Raw genomic sequence first — 20876 nt, 5'->3', positions numbered from 1 at the left:
TGCGACCTAAATAGTGTTGGTGTGCCGTAAAATCATAAAAATAATCATATGACAAATTGTTTTGGCAATTCCCTTTTCAATCAGTCTCATCATGTTGAAACTAGAACTATCGCTGAATGCGATTCATACCCCCACCAATGTCCTTGACAGAAGACGACTTGGAAAGGTGGTTAAGGGAATAACTTTAGTGGCACAAATACATATACATAAAAAGAAATTATCTCTGGTGAAAAAAGACAAATTGTACAGGTAATAGTATAAATATATATTGTCAAATCATGTTCGAAACAGTTACAAATAACATTTCATTTTCCCAATGTACTAAAACAAACAAAAGCAGTGAAGTTAAGAAAATAGCATGTCAAAATGTAATTAAGAGTGGAAAAACTTTGCATACTGAGCTTACTTTTGACCCTTCATATATTATATAGTTTCAAGTGAATATCTGTTCTAGTTTCAGAAACATTTAAGTATTAATGGTTATATCAGAACATTTTCTAAGCCTTGTGTGTCATAATTCAATGGAATTGTAGAATTTTCGTCATCTGAGCTTGCTTGTAACCATTCATATAAATTTTAAGTTTCAAGTAAATATCTGTTCTGGTTTAAGAAATATTATAGTAAATAAATTTAAAGACATAAAAATGGACTTAACTTTGTCAAAATACAATACAAAGTTATCCCCCCCCACTTTTTTTAGTTATGAAACTTGACCTGCATATCTTACTTGCGACACTTCGTATATATTTGAAGTTTCAAATGATTATCTGTTCTAGTTTTAGAAATATTCAAGTACATGTTAAAATTTCAGAACATTTTCTAAGTCAATTTTTGACCTTCAAGTGTGGCCTTGACCTTAAGCTGGCACAAGGGTAAGATGGGTTCTGCACATTGCCCAGTTGGGGTGAACATTTGAGTCAAGTTTGAAGAAAATCCTTCCATTAGTATAGAATTTATAGAGCGGACACGACATATTGTCTAGTATTGGTTGTATGTAAATTTAAAGACTTAAAAATGGGGCATAACTTTGTCAAAATGCAATACAAGATTATGAAACTTGACTTGCATACCTTACTTGTGATACCTCACATATCTTTTAAGTTTCAAGCAAATACCTGTGCTAGTTTCAGAAATATTCAAGTACATGTTAAAATTGAAGAACATTTTCTTAGTCAATTTTTGACCTTCAAGTGTGACCTTGACCTTAAGACAAAGGTAACATGGGTTCTGCACATAACCTTGTTAAGGTGAACATTTGAGTAAAGTTTGAAGAAAATTCTTCCATTAGTATAGGATTTATAGAACGGACACGACATATTGTCTAATATTTGATTGTAGGTAAATTTGAAGACTTAAAAGGGGGCAAAACTTTGTCAAAATGCAATACAGAGTTATGAAACTTGACCTGCATATCTTATTTGTGACACTTCATATATATCTTAAGTTTGAAGCAAAAACCTTTTCTAGTTTCAGAAATATTCAAATACATGTTAAAATTTAAGAATATTTTCCTAGTCAATTTTTGACCTTCAAGTGTGACCTTGGTTTTAAGCAGGCAAAAGGGCAACATGGGTTCTGCACATTACCTTGTTGAGGTGAACATTTGAGCCAAGATTGAAGAAAATATTTCAATTAGTGTAGTACTTACAGAGCGGACACGACATACTGTCTAATATTTGATTGTTTGATATTTGACCTTCAATTGTGACCTTCGCCTTGATCTGACACAAGGGCAACATGGGTTCTGCACATCCCCATGTTGAGGTGAACATAAATGTGAGCCAAGTTTGTAGAAAGTCCTTCAATTGGTATAGGACTTATAGAGCGGACACGATAATGGAGACGGACGGACCGACCGACCAAAGCGAATCCATTATATTTATGAAGAATAAATAAATTTGAGCATAGTGTAAATGAATCTGCTAGATAAAACAACCATGCCACGCGTAAATCTCATGGAAATATCTCTTAGATAAGGGTTTTGTGCCTTTTATGGTGCAAAGAAGACGCTTCAAATTGATCCGCAACACAATCAGACAAATGGTGTTTGAACGGTTGACTCGAGAAAATGCTTCTAATTTCGAAAATTTATATACAGAAAGAACAGATCACGGTTATAAAACGACCATGCCACGCGTAAATCTCACGGACATATTTCTTGGATTAGGGCTTTGTGCCTATTATCACGGATTTATATTACATGTAATATAAATCCGTGCTATTATGGTGCAAAAAAGACGCTTCGAATTGATACAAAATCGAATCCGCAACGCAATCAGACAAATGGTGCTCGAGAAAATGGTGCTTTTTTCGAACCTTTATACATTGTATATAGAAAGAACAAATCACCGGTTCTTAAAACGACCATAACACGCGGAAATCTCACGGATTACTGCTTTTGGCCTTTAATTATGGTGCAAAGAAAACACTTCAAATTGAATTAAAATCGAATCGAATCTACAAAACAATCTGGCAAATGGTGTTTGAACACTTCAAATTTATACAAAATCAAATCCGAAACGGAGTTTGAACGATTGGCTCGAGAAAATGGTGATTTTTTCCTACATTTATATACAGAAAGAACAAATCACCGGGTCATAAAACGACCATGACACACGGAAATCTCACGGATTAGGGCTTTCTGCATTTTATGGTGCAAAGAAGACCCTTCAATTTGATACAAAATCAAATCCGAAACGGAGTTTTGAACGGTTGGCTCGAGAAAATGGTGCTTTTTTCCTACATTAATATACAGAAAGAACAAATCACCGGGTCATAAAACGACCATGACACGCGGAAATCTCCCGGATTTGGGCTTTGGGCCTTTTATGGTGCAATGAAAACGCTTCCAATTGATACATGGCATGTACAAAATAGAATCCGCAAAGTAATCGGACAAAATTATTTTGCTCTGACAGAGACCATTTCGTTAAATGGAAAGCATTCCTTCCGGTTTTAAAGCGTACTTTCACAAAAATAATCGGGAAGTGTTCAAAATGGCTTCTTCAGAAAAGAGACCACGGAAAGGAATCTTAAAAACGTCTACAAGTTTCGACGGCAATGACCACCATCCGTACGATTTGATGTTTTTGATTACAAAAATAACTTTACATGATATGCTGATTTAATGTAGATTTTACATTACTTATTTTTGTAGCTTTTCGGTTTTGAAGCTTTGCAAATTTAAAATTTATGAATAATTTCTCAAAGCTATTAATTAAGGAGCGCTTCATATGATTGTAACGTTTACATATTCTATATCAAATAAATTCTACTAATAAGAAACATACATAAAATATATTATTATCATTTTATTGTGAATAACAAGATTGTTCCATATGTCTAGCATTTATTCCTATGGGATAGTGAAATTATAAACCTATGCTAGAATCGGTAGCAAGACACTTCACCCCCCAGACACTTCAACCCTCAAATTTTGAAGACACTTCACCCCTCAAGACACTTCACCCCCCAAAATCAGTAAAACACTTCACCCCTCATCCAATTTTTTTCTAAAAAGTAAATAAGCTAACAACATAATGCTTTTTATATCATATGCTTATTTTAATAAGGCCTAAAAAAAAAAATTGTTCTGTTCGGGTCACCCGACCCTACCTAATAATATGCGCCGACCCTACCATTTTTTTCGTGTCCAAAAAAAAAAAAAAAAAATCCATAAAAATACCGTATTATTGAGGTACTCAATGAGCAGTGTGAAGGGCAATTCAGGCGAAAATTTCGCTGTGTATATTTCCATTTCGCTCTCCCAATTGATCAAAGAGAAGTCAACAACGCCGATAAAATCTTAATTCCCAAAGAGTAATTACTTGCCGATGTAAAGAGCAGAGATTGTATCCGCCCATATGACGACTGCTAATTATCATTATCCAATCAGAGCATCGCTATATACTACCCTTCTACCTGTATGCAAAGCGATAGACCGCCTACTCTAAACAGTAAATAATGAGAGCATCGGCCCGAAACGAGTATATTTTGCGAGTTTAATACGGGATTTGGCGATAATTATAGATTAATTTTTTTCCGATCATCTAAACACGTGCAAATCTTCCCTAATTGATATACACGCGGTGTTTAACCGAAGTAAAGGCGATGTGCAATGGGTTTTTCACGGCTATCACAAAACTGTTAGTCAATTCGAAAAAATCTTATGACTGGTATGTTGTAGACAGTGAGAGTGTTTTGCATTGTTATCTTTGTAGAAATGCCAAATTTGACACAGCTTGTACGCTCGTGGGCACGACATCCTGCTAAAACTACGAATCATGATCGGCATGCGACATATCGGTCGTATATCATGTGCTCATGTATATAACAACAAAATTTGTCAGGAAAGAAGTGTTCTTATTGTTTCAATATATATATTTGTTTTAATGTCATAAATATGACGCTCAGATTAAGATTTATTAATATTGTAAATTTCAAAAAGCATTATTTATAAAGATATTACCGAGTTTAACATTTCATGAAAATAAAGGGAGGTAATTAGAAATTTATTTTCTATAATTTCTCAGTCGAATTTTTCAATAAGAAATGAATGTATATAATTTTAGTGATCAAATATAATGTGCTTAAATGTTTGCAACTGGTACATATTTTACATATTCTTCGATATTTGAAAATTGTTTTATAAGCATAATTATATGCACATAAATATGACAATACAACATAGAAGATCACAAAAGAAATTTCTGTAAACAGAACAGGATAGACAGATTTTATTAATCATTATCCAATGTAACTTTATCTGGAAAGTAAAAATATAAAGTTAATTTATTCATCATAGTTTTTTTTACACGTTATTATCAAAAATATATGAGAAAGCTTATAAATAGCTGATAAATAGATTGTGTTTCTATTCTAGTTAAAGGATGTATAGCCATGCATGTTAATGCATAAACATTGGGATGTTTCCTTTCTGCCGATTTTTCACAAGGAAGTCACTTCTCCCTAAAATTTCCCCCCAGGATGAGCCCTGGGTACGGTACAGGTTTTATCGCCGCTCTTAGTTACAAAATGGCGGATCACATCGTCAATATTTGTAAAACGGCGTGTGATCCTCACCAGAAGAACGCTGAGAGTTTAAGATTGTTATACCTGAAATGTCTTTTGAAAACATAGAAGGGATCCATGTATTTGTGCCACCCGGGAGGGATGTCAGAAATTTCCATATCTAAATTTCAATATACTGGTGAAAAAAAAAAAAAAAAAAATCCGACCTACCCTACCTATTCCTTGAGAGCATGTTACCCTAACAAAACAATTTTTTTTTTTAGGCCTAAGTGTCTCAATCAAATTTCTTAAAATGAGGGGTGAACTGTCTGAGGGTTGAAGTGTCTGCAAAAAAGGGCCTCGGGTGAAGTGTCTGTAAACCCTAGAATCTATATCAACTAGTGGATAAAATTTAATAGTTTTCTATAAAGCATTATTGAAACATGGACGAAAGTTACAGGATTCAAATTTTGTCATGATGAAATAGTTAAATAAGTATAGCTTTATTTGTATTAAGCTATTAAAACAATTTTAAAATAATCAGGGCTGTTGATCTACCAAATCTGCCGCCAAGTATTTGGCCTGGCCTCAGTCTGCTACCAAAATAGTTTTTTTTCCATAATAAAGGTAAAAATACCCCTCAAAACATTAAATTGAACGAAAAAAAACTAGAAAGTTTTGCTGTTTTTGACATGTAAAATTGATCATTTTTCTCAGCAGAATATTTCACATCATAACATGGTGCAATATTTGTATGGATGAACCTGGAAGACATTTGTCCTTTAGTTTATTGATATTTGACCAGAGAGGAAATAAAAAAAATTCCCACATCCACTGCAATTCCCCCTACTTCCCCCAAATTGGATTGAGGGCCCTCAGACAATATTGGACTGAATATTTAATCACCCTGAGCCCGCCGCCCTTAAGCATACATGCCATATTTTCTAGGTTTCTTTCCGGGACTCTTTACCTGAGGGAGGGGGTCATTGAAATCAGCAAGCAAATTGTTTCTAAAAACCATGGTGGTATACACCCCAGAATCCCAGATTACCTATGTGCAAATGATAAAACAAAATAACAAGACGGTGGGGGTCATCAGGTTTTTACTTTCTCTCACACCATTTACTCACATATCCAGCAAGCATTATTTTTGCCTGTTACACTTGCGAGAGGAGTTGACAGTACACGGAGATAGATAAGTCAAAATGTCAATAATAACTGGCAGTTTATCTATCGTTTTTAAAAGTGATAAGGGACTGGGTACGTAAAGTTTAATGCTCATTTATGATTTAATGTACTTTTTTTTTAGAAGGAACAAAGAGATGACCTGGGATGAGATGAACATTATAGCTACCCATCATCCCCCAGACAAAGATTATGGTCACATGAAGATTGACGAGCCACCGACGCCATACAGTAAGTGTTCTGATCTAGAGGATGAAGATGACGAGACTACAGGAGAACGACGAGGAAGTGTCAGTGACAAAACTAAATTAGATGCCAAATCTCTTAGTTCAAGGTATACAATTTTCCAATTTGACTGTCATTATATTCTATATATTATTAATATATATGTGTGTGGTGACATTTTATTGTTTGTTTTATCTTTTGAGTAAATCTTAGGTATTGGCTGTCTTAGAATTAGGACAAGAGGTGATCTTTTGGCTTAATCACAGAAAATAAATGGAATCACGGTACCCTGTCTTATGAAGTTAAGAGCATTTACAATTCAATGTGTACCCTGTTTTGCCATTACAAGCACATGTTACTCAGGGTTGTCATTAAGAGGCGGCAGGAGGCCAAAATGCCTGTCTCAAATGCATTATGGGCCGCCTCAAAATTAAGAAAACACTCTTTGTTATGCATTATAAAGACAGAAATGACCGCCTCAAGTTCAAAACAAACCTTCTGCAAAAAATGTTAATGACAACCCTAACTTACTTGCAATCACTGTTCCTAACTTTGGAGGCAATATATTTGAATAATTTCAGTTTGTATCTTTCTTTTGATAACAGGAAGTGGACTTGTGTTCATATATAATATCTCTTCATGAATTTCATAAGGCTTTAAATGTAACCACAGACACTATTCCATAAAAATAACAACCACAAATATATCAGGCTGTAATTTATAGTGTCTTGTCTAATATCATTATCAAGATCAATGATTAACCTGTACCCAACTCTTTAGTGTATTGGTCTTGACCTTCTTTGAATTTTGGAACTTTCCATTGTTATTATAGGGGTTTTCTGTTGCGAAAAAAGCTTATATAGAACAACAGACATTGTAAAGTCAGTTACAAATGCATAAATGTGCCTACTTGCTTAGTCTCTAAGACCTCAAAAAGTTAAATGTCAACATTTTTAGATTGGAAGATATTGAGGCACCTACAAGACAGAGGCGTGTCTCCACAGAAGAAGACGATTCCAGTGATGAAGAAGATGAGGAATTGACAGAAGAGGACAGAGGTAATCATAGTTTAAACATAATTATTTTAGCTTGATTGCTAAAAAAATTTTTGCAAGTACATTAAGCAATTTTGAGTCCGCTTCCTGGAACTAACCAGTACTGAAATCATGGTTGTGACCTGTGCAGGGTTTGAACCCATTAACCCTAGGTTTAAAGGTAGACTTAACCCTATATTTAGAGGCAAACACCGTAACCACAAGGTGACCGCAACCCTTAACCACAAGGTGACCGCACCCCGTAGTGGTAATTTTTAAATGATGTCACATTCTGAATGAATATTAAGGACTGGCTCACTGACTGTTCTTGACTCTGAATCACTTTCTCCACTTCACTATGAGTTCAAATCCCATAAGGAACTGAAAATTCTTTGTTTATTGTAAGGAAGCTATCTAGGCTTAAATGTATTTCTATAAGGTTGGTGGTTGACTCTGGCGTTTGATGTTGCCCTATATAATACATTGAGGGGCATCAGGTAAGTCCTCGTGAACCAGTATAGCTGGAAAATCGCCTATACAGTGTTGGTATGACTTTCAACCTAACAAAAACCAAAACAAAAAATAAACGGCTCATCCGCCTCCGTGGTTGAGGGGTTAGAGTCGATGACTTCTAATCCAGTTACCTCTCTGGTGTGGGTTCGATCCCCGGGAGATGCTTTGGTAGTTTAGCGCGGAGGTAGGTAGTCTAGTACTGGTGTAACTCTCCAGGAACGATGGTTAGAAAACTACCCGCCTATATGACTGAAATACTGTTGGGAAAAGGCGTAAAATGAAACAAACAAACAAACATAAACGGCTCATTTTCCATTTACTGGTACCTTTATTTAAACTGGTCATTATTGACAAGATTTATTGATATAAAAACAATTCCTGTAAACATTTAATGCATGTTTGTTCAAATTGGATAATGATTAGTATGAGTGAAACTTTTTCTTTCCTGTCATTTCATTCACATGTAGAATCTCATTTCCATTTGCAGAGCATAGGAAAAAGTTTGAACAGAAGCGTAAAATTCATTATAATGAATTCCAAGCAGTAAAATTAGCCAAGCAGTTAATGGAAGAAGAAGATGATGACGATGATGAAGAAGATGAAACTGGGGATAATGGTAGTAATACACGGGAAAGTGTTCAAATGCAGACTGATCAGTCACCGGGTACAGATATTGATAGTACCGGTGAAAAGTTAACATCAGGAGTTCTGAAGGTTTCAGGGAGCTCTGCGTCAGGTCGTAATAGCCTGGCAGAGACCACAATGGATGCAGCCGGCCACTTAGAAACTCAAATTAATTAACTACCCATTTCTGTCTATAATTATCTCTCTTATGATTTTTTTTTCCGTGTGTAATGTATAGACATTTTAAAAGTTTTCAAAAACGTTTAGGAAGTAGATTAGATATAAAGCATTAATTAGTTCTACTGTTGTTTTGTACAAAATATGTATATTTTTGATGTATGAGTATAAAGTTGTCATTTATTTTCACCGACTTGATGTTTTTTACAGTCTCTGTATACGCCATTCATGCTATTTGATTTTTGTCCACCATGGTACAATGTATTAAGTTGTATCTTTCCTAATGATTATCCAAATTTTGTAACTGCAGATCTGGTAACATGGTTTTGCTATTTAATTCCATAGTTAAAGGTGCTCCACAGAGGTCAAAAAACCTAATAAAGCCTGGAAAATCTGCAAAAGATGATAAAGAAGTATACTCAGTTGGAAATTAAGTTTTTGCAACACTAAAATTGACATTTTGCACAATTAAAATTATTATAAGAAAATGGAGGGAGGAAGTGTTCTGAAATTTTGCACACAAGTTTAGAAAAAAAAAATTTCGAGTGCCTTCATGACAAAAAAACTCAGTGGAGTTCCTTTAAATTTTTAATTGGCATTGAAAGGATTTTATTTCTTTCATTGTCTTTGGCTCTGATATGTTTAGATTGAAGGGACAATTTTAATTTTTTACAGATTTTTTGCGGAGGGATTCAGTCTCAAAATTAAACTTTTTCCCAGTATTTTAGTAATGTGACACATAACCTTGAGATTGGGAAATTTTGCGGTATTTGTCTCAGAATTGGGATAAATGTGAGAAAATGTTTTATAACAGCTGGGTCTCATATTTAATTTAGATAAAACTGAGTATGTGGGTTGGCTTTGAACAAGCTATTGGAAATCAGACAGATTTTAAGTTGCCATTTAAAGTTTTTGTCTGAGATTTGAGAAAACCAATAATATTCTCCATTGAGAATATGAGTCAATATTTGCTATTAAGTAGACCCTCCTCTCTCTCCCCCAAAAAAGCTGTGTGTAAAATTCACAATTAAGAAATCCCCTGGAGGGCTATCAAAAAAAGTAGAAAAACAAAAATGTTTGTGGAAATAAATGACAAGTGCATTTGGTGCATGTTGTTAATGTTATTTTTGTAATGTACTGTTGAAAACAGGGTGAAAGCTATGTAAAATTTATGTTCCTAGATAATTTCTTAACATGTTCTTGTTATATAACATTGATGATAGTCTATGACTGATTTTTTTTGCATGATTTATTTTTAAGTTTGTTTTTTTTTCTTGAAAAAAAAAATGAATGAATAAAAATATGACAATTCTAAGATTTTTTATGTTGATGGTTGTATAATGCAAATGGCATGGATCTATAAATATAATTAATTAAATCTAAGGCTAAAAAAGAGTTACTTTAAGGGGCATGAAAATTTGTGTACTTCTTAGTCCTATATGCAAACTATGAGCACGATGTCACCATTGACCAATGGCGATTGGTTTTAAACTTTGTAAGAGCATGAGAGAGCATGGTAGATTGTTTTATAATAGAGCCTGCATGCTCAGTGATCTCATCTTTTGAGTATGGGTTTCTTTTTTCAGGGGTATCGGGATGATTTTTGGTCTTTCGTGAGGTGCCGTGTTCTTCCCCCCCTTCCTATGTCTAAAGAGTTGGACAGATTACTCATCTATATTGGACGCTGTGTTGTTGTTTTTTCTATATATTTTTTAACTACAGTCAAACTATGTATGTAAAGACCTCTTTTTTAAGGTGTGATTTAAATTCTTTTTTATTATTATGGTAATCTTGCTGTAAATCACGGGCTGAAAAAGAATTTTCAGGTATTCACAACATGTGAGGAAAATATACTTAAATACCTGAAAACAATTATATGGTGATAATGAATATGCAAGGGTTTATTCAAATTATTGCATACATGTCGTAACTTGTTACTCTATCCTTTATTGGCTTAATGTTTAAAACTGACCTTCCATGTTGTGGACTTTCTGATATAGAACTGTCCATTGAAATAGAATTATTAGTTGTTTGTGAGAATGAAAAATTCTAAAATCAATTAGCCTTTGCCCACTAGTGTAAATTCGATCAGACACGTGGAAATTGCAAGAGGGTCTAACCAGTCCATATAACCAGGTAACCGGACTATATTTCCGCCCTGACCATATATTTTCGCCACTTATTATGATTATGACAATATTGCATTGAATTCTTTGTAAAATAATTTTTTTTAATTTTTTGCTATTCATCATCCACCTGAATTCCTATATGTAGCAGTATTAATTTTTGATACAAATGATTTTGTTAAATTCCCTTGTACACTTGATTCAGCTTTTTGATACTGATTTTATAGCTGGTAAGACCAATGTGAATTTTTCTCGACTTGAAATTTTTCTCATTTGATTTGCTTGAGCTTCGTAACAAGTGGAAGTCTTCTTAAGGACTTGCAATATTTTTTTTTTGTGTAATATGTTTTTTGTTTTTATTTTTTCTTCGGACACTGTGTTATGAATATGTACTTTCGTCCATGTTTTGTTAAGCACTTTTTTTTCAGCACTTTTTATGGCACTAGTGAATGAATATTTTATTAGACAATTTTCACAACTATTCTTACAAAGTCAGATACTTTTTTTTCTTACTGACCAAAAAGCATTAGAAAATCTCTTTAAAAAAGATGAAAATTGTTATATATTTTAAACATTTATGCTTGAAAGGTTATTAAAGTTTTTTTGCTTCTTTTTTTTTCATACCAAAAAGCTTAAAGAAGTAAATGTAGTAATAACCAGAATATTGTTATGCAGATATTTTATCATATGTGAGGAAGTTGTACGTATTACCAGGAACAAAGTAAACAGCTTGAAGTGTCTATTCTAGGATTTGAAAAACAGGGGAAATTTTTATCAAAAAGTGAGAATTTATTATATTTGTTGATCTTTTTCCTACTTTCTCTATGTAAAATTCCCCCCTGCCTTTGAAAAAATAGGGCGAGTTCTCAAAAATATGAGTGAATCCCCCATCCCCACTCCCAAAAATAGACTCTGCCTTGTGTGAGAGACTCATAAAATGAGATATATGTATATAATGAAATCAGTAAATTCTTTACCAATATCAAAATTATCAATGATTTTGAAGTGTTTGAAAGAAACTGAAGTCTGGAATTACATTAGATATCACAGCTAGCTTATTTCTTTTTTCTGAGCCACTAGCATCAAAATTTTACGGATAATTTAGACAATTAAATGTGAAATATAGGAAAGATAAATAATTTTAATCATCAAGAAAAGCCATATAGCTGAATTTCAGACACTTTTAAATATAACACTTTTTGAGACAATTTTCTGTGAGTATACACAAAGTAAGAGGCGAATGTGACAAAAAAGTTTGCTTTACATTTGATTTATTATGTGCTAAACTAAAATTAAATAAGTGCTAATGTTAAAAGTGCTCTAGTTTTGATGTAATGTTGATTTAGCTCTCGTTGTTAAATGTACAAATTGTTTTTGGAAGGACGAAAGGTGAAGAAAAATAATGTCTCGTTTGTTTTGTTCTGTGATGATGGTGTAACCATTGTGTTCATGTTATTGTTGTGATGTCATCTTGTTGTGTATTTGAGCCGCGCCATGACAAAACCAACTGTTCGCTATCTGTTTCTCTACTTGCTGTAGGGTTTGTAAGCGAATAGCATGGATCCTGATCAGACTGTGCGGATGCGCAGGCTGGTCTGGATCCATGCTGGTCGCAAACCCATTATGTTGGTTTTGTCATGGCGCGGCTCATTTTTATGTCATCGACTTTTTCAGTCGTTTTTGTTCGGGCATACAAAAAAAGTATTAAGATGAGCTGCTCATCAACATGTTGACAAGGAAAGATTAAAACATAAATTAAAAAATAATTAACTAAAAAAATTTTCAAATGATAAGAATTTACATATGGAGGTTATTGTGGTGTTAATTTTAAACACATTTTTTACATGTGCATGCACCTTAGTAAACTGTACAGGCCAGTCCCATTTAGAGGTCAAAGGTCAAGGTTGCCAGCGTCAAGGTCACTTCGGAGTTCATTTGAACATAGTTCTTGACTCTTAGTTGATTAGCATACATTTTGGAAAAGTTAACTCGAATATCTTATTAAAATGTTAAAATGTAAAAAATGAAATATAGAAGGGCAATAGAACTTAACAATTTTCTTTCAAGCTATTGTCTATTCTATGTGTTAATTTTCTATTTGATTATCTTTGGTTCTTGGGGTGCTTAGTCTATGCAGGCTGTCTGTATACATTTTAAATATTTGTGGGGGAAATCATTATTATCAGGAAAAGGGTTTTTAATATTCTACATGTATCCCTTGCCTTTTAAAATATTTAAAGATGCGATGTTTCTTGGGTGCAGGGAAAAGATGATATATTGACTTTTACTTGATAAGCTTCAAATTTTAAAGAGAAAAAAATCAATATTTTTTCGACTACTTGTATATTTTTTGTTTGTCATTCGTACAGTTGTTAAATGTGTTGTTTAAAGTATGTAGTATGAGTGATAGCAAATAGAATGGTTAGATTTTGTGACATAGATCTGTGACTTGTGAATTCCCGGTAGAATTGTTCATTTGAGCAGCGTCACGACAAAACCAACTTAGTACGTTTGCGACCAGCATGGATCCAGACCAGCCTGCGCATCCGCGCAGTCTCATCAGGATCCACGCTGTTCGCTTACCAACTCTATTACAAATAGAGAAACTGATAGCGAACAGCATGGATCCTGATCAGACTGCGTGGACGCGCAGGCTGGTCTGGATCCATGCTGGTTGCAAACGCACTATGTTGGTTTTGTTGTGACGCAGCTCAATTATTAAATTTTTGTTGTACTGTTGATATAGTATTACTGACTGATATAGATATGCAAGAACTGTGAAATCATTTTGGTCCAGGACATGTTTCTTCCCCATGTTTCTATGAGATTAAGGCAAACTGAATGCACACAGAGAGAAGGCAAATATTGGGTGAATTTGTCCATTGAGAATTATTTTTTAATGAAATTAAAGGCTTCCAGATTGATGTAAAAATATGAAAATTGAAGAACTTGACTTGATAACATTAATTTTCTAGATTGATTCTGGTTATTTTTGTTTTGTTTATTTTAAAGAAAATTGAAAAATGTTGGTTTCATGTCAAAGTTATAAATTTAAGGATTAAACACATGCTCCACTAAGGTCCATATTATCTGCATAGAGCAAGTGGTGAAATTAAAACAAATAAATATGAAGAAGATAATAAGAAAGAGTTATACTCAAAATTAAATTCAAAATTGATATTTAGTGCAATTCTTAGCCCGATGTGAGTTTAAGCATTTCATCGCTTTTCTAATTGAGGTCATTTTGCACAATTAAAAGGATAATTTAAATTTTTGAAAAGAAGATTGAGCTATTGATCTGAAACTTTGCACTGTTGTTTCTTGTATAGAACCTACATCCAATGGTAAAGAATTTTTGAAAAAATATACCAAGTTCTGTCATGTCAAAAAACTGAAGTGTAGTCCTATTATCGGAATATAGCCACCTTAGTGCAGTAACGGGTTAACTCCTATTAAATTATAAAAGGAGTTAACCTGTTACTGCACTAAGATATTGATATGTCATTTAGATCAATTCAGAAGAAAAAAATGTTCTTCTACCATAGATAACAAAATGATTTCACAGTGTTTTCTTTTTTTTCATGACTAGATTTAGTACATTTTGTACATGTTTGTATTTATTAGTCAACTTGTATCCCCTTGTTTTTTTTTTTGAAATCTTAAAAATTTTCTTGTTACAAAGTAACACGAGTTTTTAATGATGAATTGAAATTTTTGTTGATTTTGAGATTCCATAAAGGATCATGTTGTAAAGTAGGTGAGTGAATTTTTCCCCTAGATCACTATTAAGATTGTTAACAATATAGACGACTTCCATTCCCGATTGATTGCATATAGTGTACCTTTTGTTTGTTAGACAATTCCTTTACCATTGTCATAGTGGGTTCAGGTTTGTTTAAGTATTAATTTTTATTCCTCCAATACAATGTATTTAACTTTAAAACCCCTTCTGATTTGCATGTTTTTTTCTCTCTCTCCTATTCCTGCCTCCAATAAATGAAATATACGCATATTTATATCTTGTTTTTTGCTTAAAAGATGTACATTTGTAAATGGTTATGAAAACTGTTTTTGTAAACCAGTCAAGGTTTATTATCCTACCATTGGCTGCTTTGAATTTACATGTCCTTAGATAACCAATCAGATCCTTGAATTTGTAGACTGGTTTACAAATTCAACTTTTTTATAGTCAGGGACCCTGCATCTGACTGTAAATCCAATGTACATTATTTACAATGTTTCATGTCAGATTGTAGATGTTAATATTTGCTCATTTATATTATTTTTCCCCCCATTTTTATCACAACTTAATTATCATAAATGATTATACCTCAAATATTTACTTGTGTTAAAATTTGAGTTATGTTTAACATAAATCATGGGAGTTGTTTTTTATTTTTTTTCTCAGTAGTTGATGTATCAAATAAGGTTAAGAAAAAAATGATGCACACTATATTCATGAAAATGCTAGAACAACGTAACATACTGATTTTGAAATATATTTACAAAGTTTGAGAATTATGTTAAGAAAACTTAAGGCTTATGTTATGAAAGAGTTTTTTTTTCAGCTCTTAGTTTGTAATTCAAAAGATCATGTTGAAATGCTGTCAGAAAAATACATTGTATTTTAATAATAAAGTTGTAAAGTATTGTAATATGTTTCCTTTTGTATTAGCATGATGTCATACATTTGTTTAAAGGCGAGGCAGAGGTTAATTCTTAGCCTGCTAGTGGCAACAGATTCAATCCATGTAACCATTGCAGACCAGCAGTCTTATGATGGTCTGCACTGTTGGCAATATAGTCACTTAATGAATACTGTCCATATTGAAAGATGGAGGAGTTCATTTGAGATATATAGAATGGCAAGGGCTATACATAAAACTGTTGAGGTTAATTTGAGCTGGGCCATGACAAAACCAACATAATGGGTTTGCGACCAGCATGGATCCAGACCAGCCTGCGCATCCACGCAGTCTGATCAGAATCCATGCTGTTCGCTTACAAACCCCATAACAAGTAGAGAAACTGATAGCGAACAGCATGGGTTCTGATTAGACTGCGAGGATGCACAGGCTGGTCTGGATCCATGCTGGTCGCAAACCCATTATGTTGCTTTTGTCATGACGCGGCTCAATTAATCTTGTTCCATCAATTCATGTTTTCCAGCATTCACGAATAAAAAATGAAAATAAGCAAATTTTCAAAGCTGTTCTTTTTTGGTAATTGGCAAAAAATGAGACACAACAAGTAATTAATGTTTTATAATATTTTATTAAGTCATGTTATACAATAACAGAAAGCCTCTTCAAGTTAAGCTGAAAAGACAATACATAAAACAATACAAGCTGTTTAAAGGTGCAGGCCACCAAACACGTGATACATTTCCGAAAAACTTCAAATGAAAGTGTAGTTTTTTAAATTATATGCTTACTTTAACTAAATGTTGAACTTCTAGTATCAAAAGAAAGCCTGTTAAACTTCCTGATTAACTTTTTAATTAAAATCTTATGGTTCTACCCATGCAACCAGTGCAGACTATATCAGCTGTCAATCTTAAGGTTCGAATTAAAATGATAAGATTTTTTTATTTATTTTTTTTTGTAAAAAAAAATTATTCTGGTAGAATGCACCTTTAAAGTTAAAGCTAGATCAATATATTATTCCATTATTCCAAAGCCAAAGAGAAATTTGTACCATTCCAATATACTATGATTCCAATATAGATTAACACAAAATATACATTGAACAAAAGAAAAAATATCTAAAAATAAACTTTAATTCAGATGGGTCTTTAAATTAAAATCCCCTAGACATCCTTATAGCCAAAGTAACAACTTTCCATGTGGAGGACGACACCAGAAAGAATAATTGACCTTATGTAAGCTGGTTTAACCCTGATCCTGCTGAAATTGTGTAGTGGATTTGCCCTACTTTGAAATTGGAACAGTCCATTCAAAGTTTTAGGGATTTCAATATACAAAAATTGAGCTACCAACAGTGTCCGGCCTGGTCAGGCGGCACAAGGTTGCAGGCTGGCCTGGCTTTATTCTGGTGGCAATGGGCAATCACGTTGGTTACGGCCAGTCAAGGGTTCAATGCTTCCTCATAAGAAATTATAAATTTATTTTCTACAATTTGTATTTATTTCATGCTTTCCAGTGTTTTATTGTAATATATCAGATGATTATATTCTGATAAACCACTAGTGAAATTTATAAAATATAATTTTCACTGTAGCCGGACTATATCTGAATGCGGATGAAAAGAAAATCAAAACTGAATGGAATCACAGGCAAAAATAAATGCCGTCATGCGTAAATTTTGCTTCTTTCGGAAATGAAAGTTGAGGTCACCATACATTATGTTAAAATGTAACAAATTTAAAGAAATTTAACAGAACTATATTTCAAACTTGTTGATGTGACGTCATGATGTGATGACGTCACGAAGGAGAATGCGCGACGTTACGCGGCAAAATCGGTAAAAAATACTTAAAATCACGTAAAACGCATGAAATAAAAAGAAAATTTATTTGTTTTACATATAAGATTGAAATATATTTCATTCGTGAACACCAGCTATAATATTTTCACTCGTGGCTACGCCACTCGTGAAAATATTGCATCTGGTGTTCACTCAGTGAAATTATATTTCAATCTTACATGCAAAACAAACAAATATCCTCTATATCTTGCACCACATTTATTGATACATGTTAATTTTACTACCTTAATATCATCGGCATTTTAATCAGGGACAACATTTTATTAAAATTTATATACATTGTAATATTATATACATTGTATGTGAAAAAGAATTAGTTTATTTAACAGTATTTATTTTTTACACCAGAAAAAGCATTATAATATACAAAATTTGTTTATAAGCATTTAAGGTGATTTTATGGGGAAGTTCAAATTTTGCAAATGGTAGCAAGAACAAAATCTGCATTAACCAATTTTATTTTAAAAAAACAAATGAATTTCAAAGAGAGAAAAAATGAACAAACATTAAAATGACATGTTTAAAGCTTTGCAATTAAAAGTATCGATCCAAAATAATCTGTAATGATAGGTTATATATACAACTGTTTATATACGGCCATATAACCTTTCAAGAATCTTTATAATGAATATATATTACACTTACTTTATTTTGAAAAAAAAAAGATAGAAAGCATTTCATAAAATGAAAGCAACCACTGCTGCAAATTTGTGAATTATTTCTTTACTTTTATCAGAAGTAAATTGTGCAGTATTATAAATAGGTTATAAAACACATGACAGGTTATATGTGTTAAAGTATTGTGTTATATAACCAGTATGTAATGGCTTGGGTTATATAACTTATAAGCTTGCAACTGTTCATAATGGACCAGATTGACTTGTCAAAAATCTATAATAATAAACACGTCAGATACAATAACTTCATGCTAAGGGGACATAATTCAACTTGGTATAAAATATAAAAGCTCAGAAGTGCAGATGTAAATATTTTGTGTCTTATATAAATATAGAAAAATTTATCAAATCATATATTTGGCAGATTTGTTTTATATCACAATTTATCAATGCAGAAATGAAGGCCTTACTTACACCTTAAAAAATTAAATTATAATAAAACTGAAGGGATTTTTTCCCTACAGTTGATATTTCAATAAACCTTATTATTATTTATTCAAAGAAACTAACAATTAAACCACAGAGCTCTACAATGTACAATGTTTAAACATATGGTACTCAGTAAAGAATGGTTAAAGCTAGTAGTCAACTATTCAAATGGATGAAATTACAATGAAAAAAAAAAGAAAAAGTTACCATCAAAATACACATTCTCTATCTATTAAGAACTAAAATGACTAGTTATTTCCCTTGATTATTAATTTTACAATTTCTCATCTTTTTTCAATTTTTGCATTAATTGTTAGCTACATTATGATAAATGACTAATGGACGAAGAATCATTTCAAAACTTCTCAATGACAATCTCTGGCAGCCGTCCAATTTTTCGCATCACAGATACAATTATGCATGTATTCGAAGATATTATGTATGTTTTAATAATATACATGTACCTATTTCTTGTTTGATTTACAGATTTCAACCATCAGATGGTCAAGTTTACATCCTTATTCCATTGAAGTATTTCTTACTATGAAGTTCATTATATCAAAGTATACTGTACACTCTCAAGTAAGTTTTGTTGTTTAAGTTAGATGGATGCCTTCTTAATAGAAAGAATTTGAAAACCCAAATGGGATTCGAACCTACAATGGGGAAGGTCAAGTGTTTGGAAATCAAGCAGTCCTAAGTACATATGTACTTTAGCCATGGAGACCCACATTTAAGAGTACACAGCTTATCAAATTGGAATTCTTCAAACTAAAAGCTGATGAAACCCCATGAGAGGTTTGTTAATTACAAAAAAACAACCCATGAAGTATTGTTCAATTAAACAAACAAACCAACATTGGTGCCTTAGTAAGAAACATGGTTGGTTATACACTTAACAACATAATTAAAACATGCATTGCATTCAACGTAACACATTAAATCTTACATGATGGATTATGTCTCTACAAAAAAATACAAGAACAAAATAACATCAAAGTAAAAGAAGATTTTCGCTAAGCAAAACTAAAAATAGCTTTAAATATACATTATAACATTTTTACACCAATTTACATGTACATTTTCATACCTTTAATCTAGCCAGAAAGTTTTTTAACTTTAGAAAAAAAAATATACAGTCACACAACACAAATTTTTAACATTATATACACATATACAAATATTTAAAGAGTATGAAATAAATAATACGACAGATATGTAAGGAAAATAGGACAGTATTGCAAATACCTTAAATTTTTTATTGTTTTGGAAAGAACTAAATGAAAATTGTGCATTATGTAATTAAATATGCTATAGATGATGAAGATCATCAAAATAATGCCTCGTTACACAATGTTATAAAACGTGTAAAGATGAATATATATGGAGGTGTGTTATAAAAATCCGTAGAGAGTAATATAACATTCAAACTAAATGCAATACATGTATATATAATATGTAAGTTTCAAATGTATTGTTATTATACGAAAAAAATGCGTTAAAGATATACTATGCTCAAATTGGATATTTGAAAAGATTTGATAAATTGCTACAAAAGTCTTTTTGTAAATATATAATAAAAATATTTTGACTTCACACAAAGTAGATATGTTATGCTTTAAATCCTACACACTGTAAGTGGACACACTATGAATATTTAGTGTCATTAAAAAACTGGCAGTTTTTTTTTTTAAGAAAGGACTAGTTGTATGTGACCCGTAATAAGGAACGCAGATTCCCAGAAATAGTTAGTAGGTTCATTTATTTTATTTAATTAAAAAAGACATGTTGAGTAAGAATTTCATAGATTTTAATAAATTTCTGCAATAAATTTTTTTAAATTAAAGTTGAGCATAGTGTACCTTTACAACTCAATAAATGTTACATACTGTAAAGGTGTAAGCATAAACACGCGTGTTACAAAACTTAGCATTATTTTATGTTCATCTTATACATAATTTTTTTTTTATTATATATGAACATATTAACCATTTCCAAAATATCAAAATTTTAAACAAAGGTCTAGCTGAAACACTTATCTATACACAATACCAAAAACAAATACATGCATGTTAACAAGTATTTTTTCTATATATAAAACTTAATCCTACAATGAAAAAAGGCTTTTTAAATGTTAAGTTTTGAACATAGGTAATAACACTTAAAATTAAAAATCAGGTCATAAGAAGTGATTTCTGATTGGCTGGTAATATGATGGCTTATGAGCCACAAAACCTGATTGGTTAATGAGCTTCTCAACCAGATTGGCCGAGATTTCGAACATAATTTTTGAATTGACCAATAGCAGAAAAACAGCATACATTTTCAGACATGTCATAATAGAAACTGTTATAATATTATTTTCTACA

General features: G+C 32.3%; 1 protein-coding gene across 3 annotated transcripts; it reads left to right on the top strand.

Moving 5' to 3' along the window:
* The first annotated feature begins 2935 nt into the window (after window positions 1-2935).
* Window positions 2936-15549, top strand: LOC132717624 (protein phosphatase inhibitor 2-like). Of its 3 annotated transcripts, none has more exons than XM_060701129.1 (5): window positions 2936-3073; window positions 6320-6529; window positions 7378-7478; window positions 8455-8583; window positions 10355-15549. In XM_060701129.1, the coding sequence occupies exons 1-5, from the start codon at window positions 2997-2999 to the stop codon at window positions 10366-10368; spliced, it is 531 nt and encodes a 176-aa protein (XP_060557112.1). In that variant the 5' UTR covers window positions 2936-2996; the 3' UTR covers window positions 10369-15549. The 3 variants fall into 3 exon arrangements, with proteins under 3 accessions (XP_060557112.1, XP_060557111.1, XP_060557110.1); XM_060701128.1 differs by having other exon boundaries at window positions 8455-8703; XM_060701127.1 differs by having other exon boundaries at window positions 8455-15549.
* Window positions 15550-20876: the final 5327 nt, after the last annotated feature.

This window comes from Ruditapes philippinarum, unplaced genomic scaffold, assembly GCF_026571515.1.
Source record: "Ruditapes philippinarum isolate M1 unplaced genomic scaffold, ASM2657151v2 ctg3385_1_1_1_1, whole genome shotgun sequence".
In the NCBI taxonomy this organism is placed as follows: Eukaryota; Metazoa; Mollusca; class Bivalvia; order Venerida; family Veneridae; genus Ruditapes; species Ruditapes philippinarum.
This window is presented reverse-complemented; position numbering and strand designations above follow the sequence as displayed.

Coding starts and splice junctions, on each gene's coding strand:
- LOC132717624 (XM_060701127.1), top strand. CDS start 2,997: ATGGCTTCTTCAGAAAAGAGACCACGGAAAGGAATCTTAAAAACGTCT. Junction 6,530..7,377: donor GCCAAATCTCTTAGTTCAAG/GTATACAATTTT, acceptor CAACATTTTTAG/ATTGGAAGATATTGAGGCAC. Junction 7,479..8,454: donor ATTGACAGAAGAGGACAGAG/GTAATCATAGTT, acceptor TTCCATTTGCAG/AGCATAGGAAAAAGTTTGAA.